The sequence below is a fragment of the Typopeltis vanoorti genome, chromosome 22 (assembly GCF_054136105.1).
Source record: "Typopeltis vanoorti isolate ZY-2024b chromosome 22, IOZ_Tvanoo_1.0, whole genome shotgun sequence".
NCBI classification, from domain to species: Eukaryota; Metazoa; Arthropoda; class Arachnida; order Uropygi; family Thelyphonidae; genus Typopeltis; species Typopeltis vanoorti.
The window spans coordinates 24591570-24618945 of record NC_143570.1 but is presented as its reverse complement, the minus strand read 5'-3'; the positions used below and the strand labels follow the sequence as shown (position 1 = coordinate 24618945).

Here is a 27376-nt window from a genome sequence, read left to right as displayed (position 1 = left end):
TAAATAATAAAATATGAATAAACGTTAGCAGTCGAGGAGAAAATTACAGTAAGATTATGTACGAACGTGTTAAAATTTCAATCTCGATTTACAAGCAAGCGAACGTTACTACTTTTTCCCCTTGAAATCTATGTGTTCTAACTTTAGATGGCGCGTGCCTATCATGATTTTAATACACAAACGTGAAACCTTTTATTGTGTGCTGTCGGGTCAGTGTGTGCGTGTGACCCCATTGGAGGGGGGAGACAGTTGCTAGCCGACCCACTGAACCATTTCCACTTAGCAGGAATGTCCTAGGAATTTCCGCGTGTCTTCCACATACTCACTGGTGCAACGTGAGTTTGGAGTGACTGACGTTCAACAGACGTGAGGTCTCCTTGGAAAACGGAAGATCTTGACTTTGGTAACCCCCCCTTTCCCTCTCCTCTTTCCTACACATCCCCATCCTCTTTCTTCTCGTCATGCTCCTCTCTGATTTCTTCCTCTGGTGAATAGCCACTTCACGCGTCTCGTTTTATTCTGAAGCTTGTTCTAGGAAGGACCTTGTTTTGTTGAACATTCTGTCCGCAACGTTGGAGCCATTAAGTGTAGACCTCAGATAGCAAGTTACGGCATTTATTGGCGTTTTGTGCGCTTAGCACAATACAGAAAAGACTATTTATGTGATGCACAGCTCGATTTTTGTGTTTCAGCTGTGCTGTTATATGCAATGGACGTTTTATTGTGGACTTTTTTTTTTTCTTATTGTAGTTTCATCCCATCATATAAATGATTGTGATTTCCATTATAAAGATTCACCTGGGATAGAAGAAAACAAATTACTTCATACTTTAGTAATTTAGTGGAAAATCATCGTACGAGTTTTGTTCCATTATTTATTATTTTCGTATAATCTTCTCAAAAATAAAATTATAATATCGCATCAGTCATGAATATTTGTTGTCGAATTCATTATCACTGGCTTATTGAAATATTAGCGCTGTTTTACAAATCGAATAATGTATTATTGCTCTTTGATGCTTAAACTCATTTAATTACGAAGCACCTCTTTGCTATAAAATTGCAGCTGTTATAGATTCTATATTGCTTTGTACCGAATAGATTGGTTTTTCTATTATGTGAGTGTGGATTGCTTTGAAAAACACTAAGACGTTCAAGCACGTAGAATAGATTCCTTGCTTTAAACCATCGAACGTTATAATATTCAGCCAATAAAAAACATCGTAGCGCGTTAGTGGATGTCACTGTTTCTCTCCTGGCTAAAAATTATATTTGGTTGCGTATAAGCGAACATTTTGAAAGAAAAATCACAGAGAGATAATAATTACGTATAAATTTTTATATGCATTATAGTGTGTTTTGAGGAATTAATAGGCAATCAAGTTTGAAGTTATTTATACGTGCACAGAGGGTAACGAAAGTTTGGCAGACAAAAGGCAGGCAGTTGTTTTGCCACTAAGAAGCAGAAAGCTTGCGTTACGTTTAGCTTCCTGGAAAAATGGGGGGGGGTTAGATTCTAAAGAAGGCACTAAATGTTTGCTAGTTACTACCGTCTCTCGCTGATGTTATTTCCTTTGAATTATCCCCAAATCTTTCCTTCAGACGAAGAGATTTAAAATAATAAAATAGGTCCCCTTTTACACTTGTTGACGGATGAGGTGACTTCCATGTGAGTTTATGGCGTTTCACCGTGGCTAAACAGCTGTGGGTAAACAGCAGCGGTCAAGGAAATGCTGTGTCAATATTACGGGGTTACATTGCCCCACTGTGAACTGATCACTCCTTTCCGTAGCGGACGTTTTTGGAAAGAGACAACTTTTGTTGAAATTTTCTTCTGAATGCACTATTGGAAATCGTTATCCGTCATGCTAAATCCAGAAGGTTAAAAATAGGTAAGAAGAATAAAAATGCGACGTTTGAGTTTGTTGCCAAAAAGATAGAATAAGTTGGAATAATCAATATGTCAACTAACTGAATTAAGAAGCGCTTCTCAACCGAAAATCTTGCCGTGTGTGTGTGTGTCGGAGGGGGGGGGGGGGCTTCTTGACCTGCAATATCAGTTTTATACGAGATAGGGCTAATAGGAAGTATTAACAGGATATATTTAATTTGTATTCGTTTGAATAACCGAGAATCAGTTCCTTTTTTTTTTTTTTACATGTACTGTATCTTATATATCTCTATTGAAAATAAGTACACTTTAGTTGCGAGTGAAAATTGGAATACTAGCACACGTACACCGAGTAATCTTCCACATAAGGGTTGAAATAAGAAATCGTTGTGTCAATATGACCGAATTTTAGTAGCTAATACTGATTGGAATCCCAGCAGGTCTATGTTGATTCTTTACAAAGAACAATTACATTAAAATTTCACGTCTGAGGAATATTGAAACAGCCTTTCCTTTGTACGTTTTAGTACAGAAAGTGGGAGGGGAAAAAAGTTAACACATATGGAAAATGTGTTGCAAATATTTTCTAATTTTAGTAATGAAAATTCTGTTTTCGTTTTCCATTTAGTTTATTATTATTAACGAGCGATTTATGAATCATGTTCAAAGGGCTACTTGACAGTTTTAACCTTATGATTGTACTCACTCTCATAAAACGTATCTTCTGTTGATGAAGAATTAAAATATCGATGTAATCAGATTGTTGAATCATCTTTTCCACCCTGCAATTATCTTCTTAATGTGTTGTGCTTTGATTTCTGCTCTAAAAGCAAGCACTGGCCATTTATTTTTGAACTTTATAAGTACGTTAAATTGATAGTCGATTTTCTCTTGAGTTAAGTTTGACTGAATACAAAGAATCAGGTCTTTGATACTGCAACTTGTTCGCTCACTCAGTAACTCCACTTCCTCCAAAGGAAAAAAAAAAAAAAAAAAAAACGAATTTTTCACCCACGATTCTTTGTTATGTCTTTGTTGAAATATCCAACTCAAGAGGACGCATTAAGTTATTTGCTTTACTTTCTTCATACATCATTTCGTTCTTACAACCAGCATCTGTAATCAAGATTGGCTTTAGAAAGTCTCCAGAACTCCGTGGTGGGATTCAGCAGTTTTTAAATATCAATATTTTTAAGGATCTCGCAAACGTTTAATTGTCTGGCCCTTGCATCCCAACCCGCTTCTGTTAGAAATTCAGAATATTTGACTTTGCTAATTTTTCTAAAGCCGTGATACAAAACACAGGTGCCTGGTTATCACTCGCAACCATAAAAATGATACTCCATTGATCTATGCCAATGATTATCCTATTCACATCAGAACTCCCATTTTTTAATCGAATTAAAAAAAAAACATAAGTATAAAAATAATACATCGGGTTGACAAGGTTTCTGGAACAGTAGGTTGCAGATTTTTTCTCCCATTTGTGACTACTATAAAGATATAGTGGCTTATTTCATTAATTATTCTCATAATTCAGTACTTAATCACGGACGTTGACTAAGGCAAGAAATTATGAAAGATGCCAAATATCTTTAAATTAGATTTAACTATTTAAATCGTTTTAAATTTATAACATTAAAATATTTATAGAATATTAACAAAATTACGAAACATTTGTTCGCAGTTTTTTAGAATAAAATATTTTCTTCTCTCCTCTGCTAATTTAAAAAAAAATGTCGACAAAGAAAGTAAGAAAATTGGGGAAAGCATTACGTCTGTGATAATTCTTACGAAATAAAACCAAATACCTATATTACTGGGTTTGGAAGATGGGCGAGGGAGTTTGTTAACCTAACCATCCTATTTTTCTTGAACATATTAAATCCAAAAATCTATTACGGCCAAATATATATAATATTTTATAAATCAAATCTTAATAATGACACATGCTTTAATCTTATGTTTATAGTTTGTTGCGTCTGTCCATGGATATGTTCTGTAGCCGAAAAGAAATCCCAGCCCAATCCGTATGAGATCAGCTAATGTATCCTCAGCTGAAGAAATATTCATAGCAATCTTAGTAGAAATCAGAGTCATGTCGTTTCAACAGAACACTGTGATACGAAGGCATTGGATTAATAGCTTACTGTCTTCCAATAGTCAAACGGGAGAGAGAGAGAGAGAGAGAGAGAGAGAGATGACATACAGCATAATGGCGATTAGTAGGTTCCACCACTGCAAATTTATATATATCATCTTTATATACAAATCCGCTTTTGACGGTAATCACTGTTCAGTGAGCAGCAGAAGACCATCTGCTAATTTCTGGTGGAAAGTCAGTTGTGTTGCACCCCCCCGTAAAGCATTATTACTAAATTCTATTAAGGAAGAGGTCTAATTCTGAATCGCTGTTCACGAATGCTCTTTCAGGTTCAAGGAGGAGGTTCTATTGACCACCGCAATCTCCCCATGCTATTCTCTTCAAACCTCGTCTTTATAATCATTGCTTTGTGAACATGGAGCGTTATTATGTGTTAGAACGTGTAAGGACAGGTACCATATAATTGCCAGAACACTTGCCAAAGCATTAGTGCAGGGCCTAGCAATCAGGATGCAGTAAGACTAATGTACCTGATTTTCACCACAAGAAGCCTCACATCTTTACCTTGACACCTTCAAACATCATTGAAGCAACATACATATATATCCTATGCATTCTGCATCCCCAAATACGTCCAAGAGATTGGAAGAGTATATATAGGCGACTTGTCGTTTCACAGACTGCATTTCACTGCACCAGAACACAGGTTATCTGTGTGTGTCTTGGGATATGCCAATCGACAATCTATAGTCGCTATTGTTAAGAAAGGCTTGTGTACTACTGCCAGCTTTTCTGTGAAAATCCGTGCTCACGTTCTTCCCCCCCCCCCACCTCTCTTTACATGTTGAGGAATCAAGGGATTGCTTGCTGAGCTCACATTCAACCACAGATTCTGCAGACTTTAGATCTAACTGGTCGTATCTTCAGCTCAGTGTTACCCATGGACTTTCAATTCCTCAACCTGCTGCTAGCTGTAAACTTAATTGGTACAATTACGCGTACCGATATTTTGTCCAGTGACATCAGATTATCATTTCACTCTTTCTTTTGTTAGCTCTTTCCGTATATTTTTTATACTCATCAATCGACATATAAGAGTGAAATGATTCCAGAGTTAACCATTGATCTTTAAACAGAATACCATGAAATCACGTCTATTACTGGCATAAAAAACCGTGTTTTCTCCAGAGCAGGACTTATCAAACTTGTGACCCATCGAATTATTTACATAAATTAAGCATGCTATTTTATATAGGGTAATCACGTTAGAGCAATGTAGTTGTTTGGCGGTCTCATACTGTATTGTCCTGGTTTGTCGTGTAGTTTTAGTTCTGGACATTCTCCTCTAAGCGTATGTTAAGCTATCTTAGAATGGTTTAAATAAATATAATTAGTGATTTCGATACAATGTATTTAGCATTTGTTTAATAGCTTGTGTCCTTCTAGTTTAGTATGCAGGACGTATACAATAATAGTAGCAACAAAAAATCATAATTACAACGGGAAAAAGATAGTAAGGCTTTTTTTGCGTTTGAGGCGAATGTCCTAATTTTTCACCATCTCTAGTTTTTTTTTTTTTTTATACGACTTCCACATGAAAGGTTATAATCATATAGTACTTTAGTACTGTGGGCGCTACTAAAAAAACAAAAACAAAAAAAAATATGCAATAGATGTTTTTCTTGTCGAATCCCCGAGTCCCGGATGAGAAGGCTCACACTGGCTCCGTGTTAGGGAATATTGATGTACGCCACGAAGGTGAAAGGATAAAGTCAATTAATTCTTTCAGTATGAAGAACCATGATTAAACACTACGCCATCGTTTGTATCATCTTGAACATCTTCAAGGTAAATTCAGCAAATCGTATTCATCATAAATATTCAACACTTCTTGATTTCCATTTTTAAGACAGTGCAGATTACAAAGAGATATCCAAAGTCCAAGTATCGATAGTTGCAACCCTCTGTTTTTACTTCAAACAGGAAAAAGTAAAATATTGCATTTCCTTCATATAATTGCAATATTTCCTATAATGATATGCTATTACAAATTTAAATAACACCAATTACCCGTGATATTTAGACCACTTTTGATGGTTTAGCAGACATGCCATAGGCTTAAAAGCCTATCATGATTAAAGCTGTTACTTGACAGGTTACAGAGCCATTGTGCCTAACAAGTTTAAAAAAAAAAAAAAATGAGGCGAGGTGATATATGTATCTCATTCTTCTTTTATATTGTTTAGCTGTAAAATTTAGTCCAAATGGTTGCATTTGAATCAATGTCATTCTAGAATTTGTAAACGATTATTGAAGCTTTATATCTAGGGATGAGTCTTCTCCTAGCATGAAATTCAATCTTTTGAGAATACATTAACTAACTTATATGTATATAGGCTCAATATTATATATTTTTTAATGTTTATCTCTTTTGAAGAGGAAGTTATCAGAGCCCTTTCTGAAGTCAGACTTCAACAAGATGGCCAGAAACCAGGATCCTCTACCGTTGTGACAATATGTCATTTTGTTCTTTCATTCTTCTCGATGGTCCGTGGTCCTGTCCAAGACCAGTTACGTTGAACTAAACTGTTTGAAATTAATGATTTTAAAGTCAGTGAGATAAATATCATGTTTGTCAATTCTGTGTTTACGGTTTGTCTGCTTTGTGAGAAGAAGAGGGGGAAAAAACAAACGATCTCCTCTTTCTGAGACCAGCTGACATCAAGCTTCAGTTAAAAGGACCAAAAATTGTTTCTCGGGTTCCCCACGAGATTCTTTAATTTAGGGATAATTCAAGTAAAGTTTATTCATTTCCTGGCAATAATTATTTATTCAGCAAAGAATTTCAATGTTTCCTTGCCGACAACAATTTATATTTGTGCTCACAAAGGAGGCGTTATAACACAAAAGAGGAGTTATAGTCCAAACGTACAAAAATACAGTGTACAGTGCAGTCGCATATATTGTGTCGTCGACCGTATTTGTACTGTGATGTTATTTTAGCTATTGTATCATGTTTGTACAGGGTTATTCACTCTGGTCTGGGTTTGGACATCAACTAATAGTTATTGATCAATATCGTTTCGCTTGTCAGTTATTTTACATTCTTGTTAAATTATCACCGTCATTGTTTATGTTCGTCCAATAATTGGACTACTACTTTACAATATGATACCCGCTCTTCTACCATATACGATCATACCACGCTCAACAATGCTTACCTGTTCTTCATTCGTAAATTCTTCATATAAACTGTAGCTTTGTGTTTCGGTTTTTGTACTGTCATATAAAATCCATGCATCATCAGCCTTAATTTTTCCTCATTTAGCTACACACCGCATAATTTAAATTCAGTGCTCATACAGAAGTTGGAAATAGTTTAATTTGAACTTGAACTTCCTCACTGTAAGATCATAAATCTTAGTCAAATAAATAAACACCTAATAACAAGGATAATGAAAATTGAATTGTTGACAGGTGAGTCTCCATTGGGTCCACTACCGTTTGATTCCTTAAACTATTAGCCTGGTAGATAGAAAAAATATTCATGTCTAGTTTATTTGATATAAAACGACATCAACGAACGAAATGACGAGATTTGAGAAAGCGAGTAAGATGAACGAGAAGAGTAATTTTGCATCGGGGGAAAGAGATTGAGCGGCGCCAGGCTTCATGTATCACACAGATGTCGAGTTCTAAGTCTCTTGACCTGCACGGACGTGGCTAACAGACACAAGGCACACTAATTTCACGGCATGCCAACAATCTCGGACGGCACATCTGGAACGTGCGGTGCCACGAGACGCCTCTCTCCCGCGTTCAACCCCAACCGTCATTCATAAATGTTGCCGACACGGCGTAACCTAGCTCTACGATGACCAGCTGGCGAGGCGCGTGACTGCTAAAACACCTAGGAATAAGAGAAAACTTTGGGGAATTTAGCAGATTCTCCACGTGGTTAGCTCGAGTCTGGCGGGTTCTCTTTTTTGATGGAATATATTCACGCGTAGTAGCTCTGTGGGAATAATAAACAATGTATTGGGGTAATATGAAATTCATTACAAGTGAAATGAACCCAGGGGGTGGAGTCGCAGAAGCTATTAACGTTTCGATGACACGTGCGTACACACTATTTTGACAAATAAACAAGTGACCACTGTTATGCAATGCGGCATTCCTCAAAATATATTCTTGTTCTTTGCCAGTTCCTTCTCACATGTAAAAAAGATTTCATTTATTTTAAGAAAATTGCAAATTAAAAACCCATGTTTCCGTGAATAAAAATGTACAGCCCTATCTGACACTGACTCGACTTCAGTCGAAAAGCTTTTACAAATGTTCCTAGTGTGTATTCAGCACTTTGCAAGTCAGTCATTTTAGCTATACATGAAGAAACACAGAACTGTCGAAAGGAGGTCTTGAACCCTGTCAGATGCTGCTACTATTCTGTAGAGTGCGAGCAGCCACATGAAATTTAAATATCACTGAACAAAGTTCAAAACATCTGCATTCCATGAAAATCCTTTGATGCTTGAATGCAAATCGCCATTTGGTGTCTTTTCTCTGCATAGATTACATCTACCGCATCGCAGGAAAAGATTGCTAAATAAATTCATCTCATTATATGTCCTCCCAAAAAAAAAAGCCATCCAAGACCATAGAACAAACGATTAAGATTTGGTGGTATTGCATATATTTTTTATTTGAATCACATACTTTTAGGACAAGCCCTCTTCCATTCTGACATATACAGTCTAGTCCTTGATATTTAAAGGTCACCATCAGTGAATGATTCAGGAGTTCATTCCTTTTATACTTTTTAGGAACAAAGGTAATTTGGGAAAAGGGAAGATAACCTTCTCTTTCACTCGATGCATTCTATCGTGGCTTTCCTTATTACTAGGAACGTTCTTTTCCATATTCAAGGAACCCAGAACACTTAAAACGAAGTCTTTGAACGCACATAAAGACAGATTGGATAGAAATTACATTTTTTAAAGTGTTCTGAAAGTTAAAAAAATATATATCTGTGTCCCTTGATAAGTTACTGTCAGTACAAAGTGCTCGGTTCCCGGGACTTTTAATTGGATATGTGTGGCGCACGGCGTGCCTTCTAATTGGCTCTCAAAAGCCAAATGGAGTGGAAGAGAAAATCTTCGTGTCTTATACCTGCAGCCTTTGTTGTTTGCACTGCTTGCTTTGTGTCAACACAACTGCGCGGAAAGACTGCCTCTTTCACCATGCGTTTAGAGTTCGCTGAAAGAAATGCGCAACGACCAATCCAGGAATAATACCATAGGATAGGAACATATACCAAAAATAAGAGAGAGAGAGAGAGAGAGAGAGAGAGAGTGACTTAATCATCCAGCCGAATTTGTGATCTATAAACCTTTGATTCTCTCTCTCTCTCTCTCTCTCTTTCTTTTGTTTTGTGAATTCTTTATTGCATTTACAATAATTCATGCTCTTTATCTCCGCAGTTCGCCTTTATTTTGTTATTTTCAAAACCAAAAAGTTTACCAATTGAAAAATATCGGGCACAGCACAATTATTCATGTCAGTATATTCTTGTAGAGCTACTTCCATATTGTGATTTGAATTCGTTTTATCTGTCTGACAGATGCGTCTCTATGTACGTCTGCCAGTTACATGTGTTCTTCGACTGGTTTATCTGTTCTGCAGAAGAGAAAATGCTACTACTTTCGTGTAACTCAACACCTGTTGAAAACCAAGACTAAGTTTCATGCATCCTGTTCTACAATGGAAACAACAGCTTCTTTTAAAAAAAAAAAAAAATCTATATACTGCATTATTGTCTACTGGTGTGCATTCATCTCTTTTTGCAGATAAGATGGTCAGTTTATAAGTCAGCTACTAACTGTGTTTTTGCATTTGTTTTTTATTATATTATTATTATTTTGTATTCAACATGATATATTCATATTTAAGTTTCTGTCAGAATCGCAATTTTAATTAATAGCGTTTAAAATCGATCGCTTTAGTTTGCTTTTATGTGTTGTTTACAAAAAACGCCTTATGTCGAGGTCTTGTTTGTTTGTCTGTGACACACACGCGTGAGACATTGTTTGCTGTTCGTCCCATAAGTATAATGGGTGTGTGGAGTCAAAAGTTAATGAGTAGTACCTAAGCCTATAGTGGCCGGAATCTCGAGCAGAACTAATTCACTAGGTTAGTTGGCTCTTTATTGATGCTAACAATAACGAACAACAACAAATATCGTCTATTCGGATTTGACCGAGTAAACACAAAATAATAAGAAAACTGCATTAATATAACCAATATCCTTTAGTGCAATAATGACGGATATTTGTTGACGAAAGAAAATCATGTTATCTTCGATTGGTTTGGTCGTAATTACATCAAATAAACTAAGATTACCACGGGAGTATATGTCTGTTCAATTGCCGGTCTGATTGGCTGAGTAGTTGGCGTATTTGCTCTCGAGGGACTCAGACGTGGGTATGGATGTAGTCGTATGTGATTATCTTTAGGTGGGAGACAAATTTCATTGGCCAGAGACCACTACGCTACTTATTAGAGACTTTGAGTGGCTTGAAAAAGTTCCCTGTTTGATCTCTGGAGCAGGATTTCCGAACGAAGTAAAAAATTAATTTAAAAATACAAAAAACTATAAAAATTATACAAAGTAATAAAAATAACTTAGCCCACCCATGGTACTAATGTGCTATCGGTCTCTACAGCCTTTAGTGGGTGTAGAGGCCAAATATCAAAACCAGTATCACATCCAAAATTGCATGTGTTCAGTTAGTCTGTGTTTTTTTAGATGAAAAACTGGAGTTCCGGAAGAAAAAACCTAGTCACCCCTCCCGTATGAAACCCTCTAACTCATTTTCAGTTCTCAACAGTTGTCCTCATATGCAAATGTATCCACTGAACAATTTTTTGAATTTGTATTTTTTGTTACCTTCGTTGCAGTAGTTATGTGTTTATAAACACATAACTACTGCATATAAGTAAACGTTATTGCTGTTACTACAATATAAGTAAACGTTATTGCTGTAGAAGACCAAACATACATGTTAATCATATGTATGTAGCACGATCGATTGCTGTTGATTCTGCAAGTAACTGGAAGTTATCATAATATGATTATATGACTTAGTGTGTAGGAACCAGAAAAAGAAGGAAATAACACCTTTTAACGAAACGCTTACACCAGACTAAAATAACCACGAGTTCCTAGTGACATCATTATGGTAACTCAACAATCTTAACAACTAATTGCTTGTTAAAGTAGAGTCCGAACTTCGGTCACTTTAATTATCTTCAAATCTATCGTTGAAATACGCTGTGTGCGTGAATATTTTTTAACTTTAAAAAGGATGTTTAGCAGTACGTAAAACTAGATTGTAAGTATGTTTCACAGATATTAAGAACTTTTTGAATAAAAATGTTATCGTTCCAGAATTTTAACTATTATTGTCATTATTAATACAATTAAAAACAAACAAATAAATAGGAAAGAAAAAAAAATTATATATAAATATGATATATGAGAAAAACTTCATTACATTTTTCCAAAAATTCTAATAAAGATTCAAATGTAACATAGAATGATTATTTTGTATATTGATTTGCATTTAGAGAAGCTTCCTGAAATAGTATATCGTCTGAATTAATAGAGATTTATTTTTAAAAAAATACACATCGTTGTATACACAGCACTACTTTAAAAGAATCTGATGAGAATCAATAATTCGAAATCCAATAAAATACAAAAGTGAAACTCAAACGCAAACTAACAAAAGGCAAATAGACAGATGTTTTAATTTTTATTTTTTTAGTAATGCAATACCAATACCACGTCCTGCACAAGTTTATAAAATTTCGTAAGCTGCATATTTCTTTCGAAAGAAAGTTTACATCTAATCAGTTCAACCAATCAAACATTGATTGATTGGAATAAATAATGATAGATATTTATTGACAGAACCTTTTCATCGCCTGACGTCTCAAATTATTTTTCTCTAAGACTTCAGAAGAGAAGATGGAGAAAGTGAGTTATTTTCTAGATAAACATGTAGGAGAACGCTAAAAATAATGAACGGTTATAATGAACAAGGGAGGATGTCTGAAGAACACGTAAGACTGAGTGCATTATCCCAAGTGTGAAATTTGGTGACGGAAGTATAATGATCTGCAACAGGTTATGGATTCAGATCTTTGGTTTTGGTAGATAGATGGATGGACGAACACCGACAGGTATACGACACTTCTGGATAATGCAATGCTTCCTATGACAAATTTGTGAGTCACCGTCTCTTTCAACACAGCAGTGCCCACGTCAGACTGCAGATGCTATTGCAACAACCTTTGAAGTAAATTATGTATACAAACTTGGATGACCTGCGCAGAATTCCGATCTTAACCCAATAAAACACTTTTGAGAAGAACTTCAACGTCGAGTGTCGGTCAATGAGTGATGGTACTTTTGAGGGAAGAATGGCCCAAAATACTTGAATTATGTGATCGCGAATGGATAGTATAAAGGGTGTGTTCAGTGATAGTTGCACATATCCTCGAAGTAACAGGGAGGAGGACTTACACGCTATTGAGGTGTATCCACTTTGAGAATCACCTCCCACACATAATATCGTAACTCCTCCTAATAAATAGGACGTCGCATTCTAATAGCTAATTCTCCTGGTAGCCACTATACCCAAACACATCTATCTGATTTGAAGAGTATGTTGTAATTCGTCCCTCTGCATCTCATATTTTCAGCGGTCTGCTATCAATCATGATGATTGCTATATAGAAGAGAAACATGGTACTAATAATTCCCAGTTTCATGTTCTTCTACGCACGAGACTTTCCACCGAAATCGAAACTTTGAAGTTTATTACCTAATTAATACTTAATAGTATTAATAATGCACTTTGTGGCGCGCATTATTAAAATATTATTTATTACGTATAAGGTAATATTTCGTCAATTTATCCATTTCTCACTTAAGTTTTATTAAAAGATAGGATGATTCAAATATATATGAAGTCTAATAAGTAGGCCTATTCCGTCTTTGTCTAATTACGGGAAATAAAACATATTTTTATTCATTTCTTGTTTGATACTCCGGAATTAAATTGATAAAGTAGTGTTTTTAAATTTATAACATTAAATTTCTCTCTTTTTTGTTCAGGCTTCAGCCTTTAACCGATCGAAAACAGTTGTGCCGTTCCAGCCACCACCTACTCTGTGATTGTCAACGATTATGAAGGAGAAGTCTAAAAACGCCGCGCGCTCGAGAAGGGAAAAAGAGAACGCAGAGTTTCTGGAACTTGCTAAGCTACTTCCCCTACCGGCTGCAATCACTAGTCAGCTAGACAAGGCTTCAATTATTCGTCTCACCACTTCCTACCTGAAGATGAGAGCTATCTTTCCCGATGGTAAGCTAACTCGTTCACATTCATCTACTTTTCATTTGTTACTTCCGACCAAATATTGTTTTATATGACTAGGATAGGCTTGAACAACAGTCCTCAGGAAACTAATTGTTCTGACCTCCATCGTTCTTGCATTTCTCCATCCCTCTCATCGGTTCGGTCACTATCTGCAGCGTACGCTTTGCAAGGTGAGTATAATGTTTCATATCACGTTTGTATATCGCGCACCATAATAAATTATCGTATCCTGTAATAGCAGTTACAGTCAGTCGCTATTAATTACTAATATATTATCTTGTCTTGGTGATTGGGATGATGTAAAAATAGTTTCCTTTTTTTTTTGTTAAATTCTTAAAAAATTCATTTCATTTTATTGTTTAGGTATGTTTACGCAATTCAAATCAGAGCGAAACATGCACTTCATAAGCTATGAGTTCTCCTTTATCACCTAAACAAAAATGCTGATCTACAGGACTACGCACGATTTATAAAGATAATCCACAGACAATCACTGTCCACATTTGGTAAAACTAATCTGAAACAGCTACCCAAACTTATGACGTCCTTAGAAGAATGTATGTTATTTTTATTTTTATGATTTTTATCTTCCCTTTTATTGGGAAGTGCATCATATAGTGGGTAGTATACAGGTTACATTAATCCGAGAACCCTCCTATAGAAACGAAACAGGTTATTTTTTGAAGTCACTTCAAGGCTCCAGTTCTACAGGGAGATGAAAATAATCTGCCACCCCACGACATTCGCAAGCATTCATTGCACAGTAGGATTATAGTCCACAATCTGGAAGAAGACCAGTTTTATTCATTCAGAAAAGTAAGCTGACAATAGGACCCAATGTATCAAAAGTGTCTCCGGATGGTTATAGGAGTTTTGAACTACGGTATCTGGAACGTTTTGCTCAAGGATCGGTCTATCTGGTTTCATTGTATGATGCTAAAACGTAACCTGCAAAGACAGCACTTTAAAATTTAGATACTTTCGTCAAAGATCATAGGTATTTTAACTATCGACTACTGATACCATAGAAACCAAATCATCAACTATTGCTCCCCCCCCCGATTTTTACTTATTGGATTTTACACTTGTCCGACCCATGCTGATCATAATTCAACTACTATTGGAACAGCTTAAGTTATACAGTTCGTTGTCTTTATATGTATACAGGAGCGCCTCCCGTGGATCACTTGGTAATAGCGATGTCCTCTAGATTGAAATAACTGATAATTTCGTCTAGAACGCGAAGCTCCTTATATGGGTTTTCAGCTGAAGGCGAGTTAGTCGATCTTATACGGAGGAGGTAAGGTATTTCTTCTCTGGAACTGTAATTGTTCATCCTAGAAAACAGGTAGAAAAATACACTTAGTTGATAGTTAGCAAAGAGTTCAGATAGAATTAACTGCATGAATAACGACCCATCTTGAGCCTAACATTAAGAAAAGGACAGAAATTTAGTTTTTAAGTCCAAGCTGAAGAGAAACTCGTAAGAAATTTAAAATAAATCATTAAAGAAATTTTTTAAAAATGACAAAATTTTTTTGTCATTTTTTAAAAAGCAATCTTTGCTCTGCATAGACGTTCAGTGACTATGGAAAGTGTAAATAAAAAATGAAAGTATTATTATTCTACTCATGGTTGACCTGTCAACGGCTTAAATCAGCTAAGTATTCATTAAGATCATAAAAAACAGTATGGGCTAGAAATAACTCGTTTAGAATGACACTTGATCATTAAAATGTCTCACCAGTTGTTGCTGCTAGGGTGGTCCTAAACGTTACTAAAATAAAAACTACGGTGTCTAGATACCTTGCTACATTACTCGTTTTTTATGAAATATTTCTGTTTTCCAAGAATGTTTTCTTAATGACACGATTAACAGTAATGTAGACGTTAATAAGAAGTTAGTGGGACTCAGAACATGATCGCAATACGATACTTTTTTTAAAGACCGACCTGAAATCAGGCAATAAAACGTCCTGTCGGTATCACCATTCTATAGCGGTCCCGCGCAGTTACTTATGCTTAACGGTTGGTAGGTATCCGGGTCGACGTGTGATGTACGGAAGTCAAGTGTCATCCCTCGTGATTTAGAGTCGCTGGTGGGACTTTAAATTATTTTCATGTCGCGGGTGTCAGCCATCTTTGTTGGCGTGTGCTTTATAAAGGTGCTTAGCCATGATGGTGAACCGTTGCTCTTTCACCCCACCTCTTCCTCCCCTCCCATAGTATCCCGTGTAGTGCACCGACGGAAATTGCCCTGAGGATGGCGAAGTATAGTTGAGAGGTCTTTCTTTCTCCGAGGGGATTTAAAAAGAGCGATGATTTGGTGTTAAAAACGCTGACTTTTTAGGGCCACCATGGGCGAACTTTTGTTTGAAAACGACATTGAGGGCGCGAGGAGAGGAAAAATGGTAAAAAAACGTCAACGTGTGTGGTTGGCTTACTGCTATCATGTCTTGAGTATCATAAGAGTCGTGCGACGTCTTAATAGCAGCCACTTATTTTATAATTAGCATCCCCTACGATAAGAAATCTCTTGAATGCTTCGAGTGTGATCTAGGGACACCTACAGTTTCTAGAAACCCCTGTAAAATTTAATCCTCACGTAACATGTACTGCTGTCAAGTATTTTGTATGCTATGCATTTCCTCACAGCTAACAAGAAACCTTAAACACAATATTGCAATCCTTGTAAATATTTCTTCGGCCTATAATTTATGAATCGTTCTTCTTAGTTTTCTTTTGTCTTCCAGAAACGACAGGAAAAATACCCGTCCTTTTTTCAAAAGAGAGAGAGAGAGAGAGAGAGAGATCTCGTGTTTTAAATATTCCTTACCTTTCTACAGGAATTATGATTTGAGTGAACTATATTTATTTTCTGACGCCGAACAGAACTTTATTTACTTTAAGTTTTCATCACTGCAAATAACCTGTCTAGAGTGTTAAATGTATATATATATGACATTGCAGATATTCTACAGATATCTGGTCCAAAATCTCAGCCAATACAATCCACGCACACCCTAAGTTTTGTTATTTTAAATTGTTACTATACAGCACTCGTATCTAATGCTTCTACTGGTTGTACAATAAACTCTAGGATATGGTAACGTAGATGATCATTAAACTATTGAGAATGATTTCCATTGCACAATATTTAAGAATATAAAATCTTTTTATTTATGTTTTGTGTAGCAATTCTTAAATAAAATATAGAAATCTTATCTTAATATAGAGAAAAATTTTATAATATCGTATATTCAATTTTGAATTGTTGATGCTTGTATCACTGATGTTATCTGAGCCTTGTGAGAGCATGTTTGTATGCTCACATGCGCTAAACTCTGAGCAGCATTCTCCCTACAACTTAAATAGAAGTCTGCATTTCAATGCAAAAATTATTTCAGTAAATTTAATAACATTAATAAATGATAATTTAAAACCACTAATTAAACCATACTTTTCCAATCAGTAATTTCTATTTACAAAGATAGGACGATCAGGCATAAAGTCATCCATTATGTTACATCTGAATAAAAAGCTTAAAGTTATATTGGCAGTGAATCCGTTGAAAGGAAGTCGAGAAGTTGCTTTCGCTAAAAATAAATAAATAAAATAATAATAAACTAAAAAATCTGCAATAATGAAAGTCTTAATTGTTCAAAACAATGAGTTATGGTTTTCGCGTTTGGTATTCTTAGTAGCTCCATCAAGCACATACATATAGCGTTGACATAGCACAGATTTATATAATTATTGTAAACTGTAATGTGTAGTTATTGAGCCAACGTACTCAGGTAGGTCTGACAATTTAGATTACTGCACTTCACATGCACTTCCAATAGAAAAAAACCCATTATCATTGGCACATGATAATGTGCAATGATAATGGGTTTTTTTCTGGAAATTTAATAATGTTTTTTTTTTCTCTAAAGCCACGTTATTCTGGAAATGTGCTTTTTTTTTTCTCGTACATTGGCCCCAAAATCTTAAGAATCCAGCGAAATAAAAATATTCGAACAATCGAAATAATAATATGCAAAAATTTTGCCCGGAAAAGGCTTCGTCAGAGCATTTCAACTGAAGATAATTGTACCCGGCCTCATCCGTAGGTGACAGGGTTTTTCCCTCTCAGAAACTCGGGTTTTTCATCCGGCAACCAGCAAAAACCAGCCAGTAGCACACAATTTACAGATAAAAGAATATTAGTGCATTATACATCGCTCCTTGACTTCAAATGGAAAGTTGTAGCTATGAGAGAGAGAGAGAGAGAGAGAGAGAGAGAGAGAGAGAGAGAGAGAGAGAGAGAGAGATTCAAAAGATAACTGATAAATTAATAAGAGATATGCACCGCCGAGATTCTAGCCATTTCTCCGAAGTCTCATTCTTTCTTCTCCGATGAAATTTTCCAGATTCCTGACAGCAAATCAACTTTTTGCTGTATGCCTCACATGCCTTTCATGTGCCCATACTTGAAACATATCTATTTTTTTTATTTCATGCATTTTTGGAAACAAAAAAAAAATAATAAAAAGAAGACAGAGAGAGATTTCAAGTATGAGCACATGACAGGTATGTGACGCATAAAGCAACACGCGCATTACCCGGCTTTGGAATGTTACTAGTAATAAGACAGTAACATTAACATTTGGGAAGCGTCAGGAGGATCTTCTGATAGATCTACAGAAAGTTGTTTCGTGTACGTGTTGGAACTTGTGGAATGCAAGAAAATTTGTGATGTTATTCTGGAAATGTGCTAATAGTTGATAGGAGGATTTTGTTATAGGATTCCTAAAAATGTGGGTGGATCCCCAAGATCAACTTAAAAATTTTGAGAATGCAATGAAATGAGTGGCATCATCGTGAACAGGAAATCTGTTTTGCATCGGAGTTGACTTAGCTTGCATTACTTTAACAGACATGGGTGATGCCTGGACGTTCGCATATTCGCCTTTTATTAGTGCATTTGATAACGTTTTACTGTTATTCTGTTATTCATTGTTATTCTCACTTCCATTTGTTATTCTGCCCATAAAGTTCGACTTTTTCGAGGTTTTATAAATTAAGTTCTGTTTTTTTTTTCATGTTAGCATTCTGTTTCAGAAGTAAGTGTCACAACAGTGTGTTACTGGTGTTTGATAACACCAGTAACACACTGTTGTGGTTTCCACTTTCCTTTAAGTATCATGTTCTACTCCTCTTTTCCCTCGAGGAACGAGAGATGTGGTTCCTAAATAAAGACTGAAAGGATGGGGGGGGGGGGTGTCTTCGTCATTAACAAACTGCGGGACAACCGCTTCCTCAGTTTGTCAGTAGTAACTAATCGTTGCCGATTTCTGCCTTTGTTTGGAAGTGCCAGATGTTTCCATAAGAACGATTATGTTATTGGCAAACAAAACTCCTCTTTCTTCCCACATAGTCAAACCACAAAAGTGGTTTGACTTATAGGCTATAAGCGAATGAAAATCAGGTAGCCAAAGGCTGCATGCTAAAATTTGAGCAGATACTCCATACTTCTTGGAAGCCACGCTGTTGACTGTCCAAGAACGTGGTCTATACAAGAAAATGAGCATATTCCTTCGACGCAGCTATATCTATCTATTTATCGTCATTCAGAATTTACGAACAGACGCTGGAATTAAGAGGGAGATGTTAAATCCTGTTTTATTTTATAGCCGGGTACGAAACCAGGGTCGAAATCCATCGATAAAACAATATTTATACATCTCTTAGGAGCTGGGTTTTACATTATGAAAGAATCTTAAAGTTAGTGAGGGAGCTTGCTCCACCTTTGCATGGAGTTGCCATGGTGTTGTTCTATCCAAGTGATCATTTACACTTGGTTCTGCCGATAGTTGTTTTCGGCATTGAAACTCTATGGATGTCGATGGATTTCGACCCTAGTTTCGTACCCGGCTATAAAATAAAACGGGATTTAACATCTCCCTCTTAATTAACAAATTCGCCGGTAAAATAGCCTTTCGGCTTATTATCTTTGACGCTGGAATTTTTTTAATTATTTTCTTATGCGAATTCTACCCTCGAAAAGTCGTTAGCCTGTTGTAAATTATCACAGCGAGCTAAGGCGAGTTCGATAATCTGGAAACTGGTCTAAAAATCAAACATGGAACTTTTTAAAAATTTCAATAAGCAGGTCAGTGGTGTTACAGCTCAACAAAGTGGTAAGGGAGAAGGAAGATTTTAGACCAGAGTATGCAAAAATATGCAACTTTAAACACAACATAACAGAATAAAAAATATTAAAAAAAAACCTACTACTAAAAACCATCATGAGCACACATATTTCAGCGCTCTTTCTTCCAATTATGGGAATCATGGGTACCTTTATCATTTTAAAAAAAAGTTCAATATTTAACCCCAGAGAATGATTTCCAGATTAATCTAACTCTTAGCCCACCATACTACTAATTTTCAATAAATTCATAGCATTCCATGGATGAGATTCACATGTTAAATCCTACATTCATGGAATGTGAGTGTTTCCTATCGTATAGAATAAGGCACTTTCCAGACTACTCATTACTTTAAAACGAACAGGTTACATAGAATCATAATGATTAGCCTCTTAATTTTGCAACAAGAATCGAAATAAATGTGTTTAAACAAAAGATGTGTTTTTAAGAAGTACTTTTTCCAAAATACATTTAAAAATGCAAGAGTAACCAGAAGTGAAAAAGAAAAAAAAAAAAAACATTTTACCAAAGGATTAAGCTGTTTCCGGTTAAGCCGTCCTGTTTGTAGGTGAAGTTGGAAGTAAGTTAACGGCAAGGGATTCTTCCTTTCTCATTGAAGCACACTACTATATAGGGTACCACATGATAAACTAATATTTAAGCTGCAACGTATGGGTCTGGATATTGAGTTGGTGGAGTGCAATTGGTTGTCTGATAGATGTCGAAGGTGGTGTATGAAGGGACAATATCGGGGAAAAGGAAAGTTACTAGTGGAATTCCACAGGGCTCTGCTGGGATCACTACTTTTCAGCCTTTATAGCAATGATATTTTCACTGAAATCCAAGAAGATATTCAGTTTGCGGATGATGTGAAGTTGGGGAAGGTTACTGAGTACTGATGTGGTGGTTCTTCAGGAGGATCTGAATAAGCTGGAATGTAGGCAGATAAATGGGGACACCAGTTTAATGTTGCTAAATATGAGGTTGCGAATTCTGGGAACTGCAGATGGGATACTGCATGCTCTATATTTGGAAGTATAATGGAGGACTTTGAGGACGTACGGGATCTTGGGGTCATTGTGGGTCGAAATTTGAAATTTAAGAGGCATGTTGCAAAGGTGATTAAGACAACTCAGAGGATTGCTGCTATATTAAGACGAACATTAATCCGCAGAGGTAAAATGGTAGTGATTCAACTGTATAAGGTCTTGATCAGGCCATATCTGGACTACTTTGCTCAAATCTGGTCACCAGGGTTTAGAGGGGGGATGAAGATACTTTGAGGAGGGCGTAGAGAGTTGATAAAAATGATTTTAGGACTGTGGGATGATAGCTATAAGGATAGACTGAAGTCATGTTATCTGCAGTTTGGCTGATAGAAGGCGAAGGGGTGAATATGATTGAAACTTGTAAGTTGTTGAAAGGTATTTATTGGATAGATACGAAAGAGATTTTTCAGGTAGTGGAAAATAAGGAAGAGGCGAGAACTGGAGGCCATCCCTGGAAATTGCACAAGGAAGCAGGGAATAAGAGGGTGAGAAGTATTTCCTTTTACGTAAAGAGTGGAGGATGATTGGAATGCATTGCCTGAGTATGCTTAAACTCATTCACACGCTTACCGTATGATAGACATTATTATTATTATTATTATTATTATTATTATTATTATTATTATTATTATTATTATTATTATTATTATTATTATTGTTGTTGTTGTTGTTGTTGTTATTATTATTATTATTATTATTAAGAGAGACCTCCAGGGAGTCAGAGACTCATCGAGGGAGGCCACATACTACACAAACCAGCTATCATACTTATTCTTGAATTCATTCACACTGCTTGCACTCATAACATCCAATGGCAATCCATTCCAATCACGCACCACCCTCTGAGAGAAAAATGTAGTCCTTACACCCTTCTTGGCGGCCTTCATTCTCAGCTTCCAAGGATGCTGTGTTGTCCTTTTCCCACCCTCCATAAATTGAAAAATCCCATCAATTGAAATCCTGTATGACTCTTTCAGAAGTTTGTAAGTCTCAATCATATCACCACTCTTTCTCCTGTTTGCTAGTGTCTGCAGTCTACAAATTCTCAATCTGTCTTCATAATCAGTATTCCACAGTCCTGTTATCATTTTTAACACTCTCCTTTGTACTCTCTCCAATATATCAGAATCACAACGGAAACCAGGTGACGACCTGAACACAATACTCCAAGTGAGGTCTTATCAAGGCCTTGTAAAGAGGCAAAATGGCAACCTTATCTTTGCATGTGAACGTTTGTTTCGGCATTGCAGTTATCTTTTGAGTTATATTTGCAATCTTTGCCACATGATCCCTGAACTTCAACTTCCTATCTATTAACATTCCAAGATCCCCAGCCTAATCCCACCAATATAATACGACATTGGATAGGTAATCATGCCGAAGTGACTGACTTTACATTTACTGACATTGAACTGACACCCATTTTCCCATTCCCACAATTCCAGCCTATTCAAATTATTCTGCAAAGATTGCATATCAGCAGCATTCCTGATTACCCTCCCTATCTTTGCGTCATCAGCAAATAACTGTATGTCGCTTGTCAAATCCTTTCCAATACCATTAATGTACAGATTGAATAACAGTGGACCAAGGACTGATCCTTGTGGTACACCACTTGTTACCTTAAACCTTTCAGACTCAGATTCCCCGTATCCCACTTTTTGATATCTGTCAGTCAGCCATCCTCTTATCCATGCTAATATTGTATAACCCAAACCCATTTTCAAAAGCCTTAGCAAAATCCAAAAGTATCATGGTGTATCAATTCCCCCTTGTCTAGTTCAATAGTAACATTATTATAGAATGTGAGCAAGTTGCTAAAACATGACCTTCCCTTAGTAAGCCCATGTTGTTCATTGCAAAGTAGAGATTCACAGTCAATCCATTTCTGAATGCGGGCACTAACTAATTTTTCCAAAATCTTCACCACCACTCCTGAGATACTAATGGTCGATAGTTTAACACATCGGTCTTTGCACCAGCCTTCTGCAATGGAATTACCATACATTCCTTCCATTCCTGCGGAATCTTCCCTGTTCTGAGACTCATATTAAACATCCTGGTCAAAGGAATGATCATTTCAGCCACTCTTTTAGCACACATACTGATATTACATCAGTCCCTATTGCTGAATTCTTATTCAGTTTGTGCAACAGCTCTAATACTTCGGCCTCAGACACCTGCGTTTCTTCATCTAGTGAAGAGGTAACAGTGAGCTCAATGTTGCGCGCACCAGGTTGATAGCTTTTAACGAAATGGGTACTCATTAACTGAACAACCTCTTCTGCATCAGTAATCCTAACACCATCTGGATTTAGAATTATTATTATTTCATATTCATTCTTTCTTTTACTTGCAGCATATTGATAGAATTCTTGCGGGTTGTCTTTAGCACGCAGAGCCAGTTTCTTTTCATAATCAGACTTTGCTTTCCGTACAACAGTTGTGACTATTTTAGCCTGCTGCTTATAACGTTCATAACGGACGTCATCCTTATGCAAACGGTATTCCTTCCACATCTTCCTTTTCTTAAGAATCTATTGCTTAATAAGATTACACATCCATTTGACTCCTACTCTATTTATGCTTCGAACTATCGGGACACATTCTGATATCGCATCATTTAAGTATTGTTTAAATGCTTCCATACACCGTCGATATCCTTTCCATCCAGTAATTGATCCCATTCCACTGAACTCAGTATACTTCTCAGTTGGACATAATTTCCTGCTTTGTAGTTCAACATGTAACCTTTTCTGAATAGAACATTCATTAACTTAGGTCTGTTTCTGATACTCCTAGCATTCGTGTACAGACATAATAATCTACCTGCATGTTCTTTAGTATACTCTTGTTTGCAGTCTGCCTGACCCAATTGTACAACTTGCATATATCTATTCTTCTCTAATGCCTTACGCATGTAGACATCTTTGCACACATATGATTGGTCCGAACCGGACGAATACAAACCCGAAATCGTTCTTGCCTCGTCAACGTTCCCATGACAAAACCCATTCCCGTCATTAACACTGTTATATACCATTTTCGCTCGTACACTCACATTCACACCATTCCTCCCTTTATAGTTTAGTTTTCCTGACTCTCTGTGTTAGGTCTCATACCAGTTATTTGTTTTTCCAGACTCCTGATACAAACAAATTCAAGTGTAGGCCATCCCTGTTATACAAATCCAATCTTCCCTCAAACTCACTCCACACATCCAAAAACTCATATCCAACGCATCGAATCGTTTGCCATCATACCCCTTCTTTTTAATACATTTTTGTCATAGCGAGGTAAAATATGTTACAGGCACAAAATAAAATTATATAAACGACAATGAAGAAATGATCTACAAGTATATAGTATATTATGTAAGTCATAAACAACTATAAATTCGATTTATCTTTTTTATAATCATTTCTGATCATTTCCATACTTGTTTACTTTCATCTTAACTCCCGTTTTCAATACTTTCTTCTCTTTCCGTCAATTATATGGTTTGACTAACGATTTTTTATTTTTATTTTTATTTTTATTTTTAAGGCGGAGTTCTTTTCACCCGTCCTTTAATCTTTTAAAGATGTCAACAAAAGTTAATCGCTTGAAATCATTAAATGTGAATCACTTAAGATTTCTAATACCGTATACAAGTAGCGTACATTCTTACCTTTATACCATGCGGTTTCTCACTGGTATGCAGTATTTTAGAAAGGGTTTTCTTATTCTTAAAGCTAAAAATCTGACCAGAAAATGCATGCCTTGACAGATATTGCAGACTATGTGAATAAACTTAACTCCCCTATCATAACAGAAATTAGTTTGATATGACATTAAGTTACTTGTCTGTAATAGTCCATTGAACCAACCGCGTCAAGTGGACGATAATGTAACTTCGGTAGCACAATCGGTAACGAATACCCTTTAGCTAGAAATATCGGGATTTGAATTCTCAAAGACACGAGAACATATGTTGATTAACATGAAGATGGATTATCTGCCCTATTGTTGTTGAATTTAGGTTTATAAGAAACCATGTTGCTACCATTACAGATCGAGTCTACAAAAGAGATAGATAAGGATGTAAAGGAAGACTAGATGGAGTAAATATGTACCAGTTTGTTCAATGACCAATGGATAGTGGCTGCTTTTTTTTATCCGCTACTTGTTGGGTTTTATAGGATCCAAGGCTTATAAAAATATTATTTTATATTTAATATAATATTTTTTTTAAAAAATAGTTCTTCCTTTATATTGTAGACGGTGTACAATACGGCATATCCATTACGTAAACCTCTGGTTTGCATGCTATTGGCTACTTAGAACTAACAATAAAGTGGTAACCATTTAGAACTCGTCAATGAAATGGAGATATGCAAACATTTTATCATTGGGTGATTCCCATATCAGTTTGCAAAAGTACAACGAGCTATTCCTTACGATAATACTTGCAAGATCATCGGGTTGTATTATTAATTCATGTGTCGATCTTAGGTTCTAAAGAATATGCCACTGAAAATGGAAACTGTAGATCTGTAACGCGTATTCTCTGTGGTCAGTAGTTCATGATGGAAGACGTGAAAATAATAAATTTTGAAAGAAATTCCCCTACTGTCAAGCTTGATACTATGAAAATTGCGCTTTTGGAAGAGCGGAGCCAGAGTGTTATGTTTAATTAAGACTCGCTTTAACAAATAAGGCTTCAATGGCTCGGTATGAAATTACGGAATAGATTTATAGAAGTCAGAATTTCTTGAATTTTTAAGCTGCAGAATATGGTGAACAAGTGGGAATTTGTATGAGATTATAAACGCTTGTCTTTCCATCAGAAACACGCGCTCACACTCTTCTGACTGGTATATTCAAACGCAAATCGTTGTTTTAATGACTTCCGACGTTACAATGAACAAAGATTTCATTTTCCGCTGTTGAGCTTTTTATTATGAACCACAATGACTTCCCACAAGAGCGTTGAGCTCATCAAAAGGTTAATTCAGTGAGGTGGAAGGCTTTCTAATCAAATAGTCCACGCAGGCTGAAATGTCTCAAGGCCCGTCTTTCCATTGAGATCTTCCAGCCAACACATAACGGAAATAATCGTATGATTTCGGCCGATAAGACTCCCTACAGGCAATACACGTGTCAGAAGCCCTCATTCCCCACATCCCCCCATTAACTTCACCTCCCCCTCAGGTCACCAAAATGCTGTCAGTTCATACGGGAGCAGCAGAAATGTCGAATAATTGGACGGAACATCGGTGATGAGCAAATTGGCTTCGTTGTCGACGGGGTCTTGCTAAGCTGACAGCCGCCACCTTTGTGCTGGTCGTCAGCGACATCCCCCTTCATTCTCTTTCCCTCCCTCTTCTAAACTCTAGTCGCGCGCTTGTGCCGTCAGGCAAAGGTCTGTACGCCTTTCAATAGCGAGCTGGCTGGCTGCTTCTGATACAGTGGCCTGTTTGGTTAACAAGGCTGCCTTATGCACACATTGTCGTTTGCAAGAAAAAAAATTGCAGACTAAAAACTATTGCCTGAAGCCTACTATTTGTTTCTCTTCATGCAAATAATCAGGAAATTCCTATGTAAAGATAAACAAGCATGAAGTTGCACTTTGCAAAACCTTCGGGTTAGAACTGGTGTTGCTTCTTATTGTATTTTGTAGTTTTTTTTTTTTTTAATGTTCTCTCTCTCTCTCTCTCTCTCCATTCTACATGAAAGAAAGTTGTTATTCTACGTGTTCGTACATTATCTTTCTTTTGCATTTTGTAACCTTTCTGTAGCACTCATTTCATAAACAATATTTCGTTACGTGTGCACTTGCCTAGAAGAATTTTATATACAAATACCGATGATTATCTGCGTTTTTGTCCTTGCATAGAATATCCGTCCTACGCAGTATGCTATTCTTGCTGCATCATTCTGTCAACGCTCCATGATTAGACTATCGCTTTAAGTAGCTTTAGAAATGGGAAAAAGGTGACTAAGTATATTAACAAAAGAACGTCATTGTTTAAAATAAGTAATTGATCACACACGTCATTTCTTTTAACTGAAATGGTTCTGAATAAACAAAAAATCAAACATATAGTAGAATTCGGAACGAAATTTTATGAGCAGGTCAGTAGTTTATTATCTCAACGTTTTTTTGTAGACATTTTTGAAAAAGTATTATATAGATATTTTAGGAAAGTATTTTATAGTAGTTAGTACAGTAGTCCACGATGATGATAATAACAATATACTGCGACTTAGGTATAGTGCTTCTGTAGCGCAGCTGGCAGTCGTGACACTCTTTGGGTGAAGATGCTCAACTTCTGTTCCTCTCATAGTACACGTGAGGGACGTATATAAGGACTTTTCATCTGAAGGTGAGTTAGACGATGTCATACCTATACCATTTCACAAAACATGAAAATCCACCAGAGAACGTGTACTTTACCGATTGATGCAATCAATTTATATCCTTAGTTGCTTTAGCCTAATTTATGTAGTGAACTAACTAACTCTGGTTAGCTCAAAAAAAAAAAAAAAAAGATGATCGTCTGAAGATACAGTAGTTGAAAGGAATGTATTGTTTAAATACAAAAATAAATAAATAAATAAATAAATAAATAAAATAAAATAAAATATATTATTATTTGATGAAGTCAACCCGTATGTAAAAGACTGAAGCGAGAAGGAGAGAGAGAGAGAGA

General features: G+C 36.2%; 1 protein-coding gene across 2 annotated transcripts in view; it reads left to right on the top strand.

Moving 5' to 3' along the window:
* Window positions 1–13248: 13248 nt before the first annotated feature.
* sim (bHLH transcription factor single-minded) overlaps window positions 13249–27376 on the top strand; it is a 79009-nt gene continuing 64881 nt past the window's right edge. For both annotated transcript variants that reach the window (XM_090412104.1, XM_090412103.1), the window contains exon 1: window positions 13249–13423. In XM_090412104.1, the coding sequence (XP_090268230.1) occupies window positions 13249–13423 (175 nt within the window). The remainder of the gene's footprint in view (window positions 13424–27376) is intronic.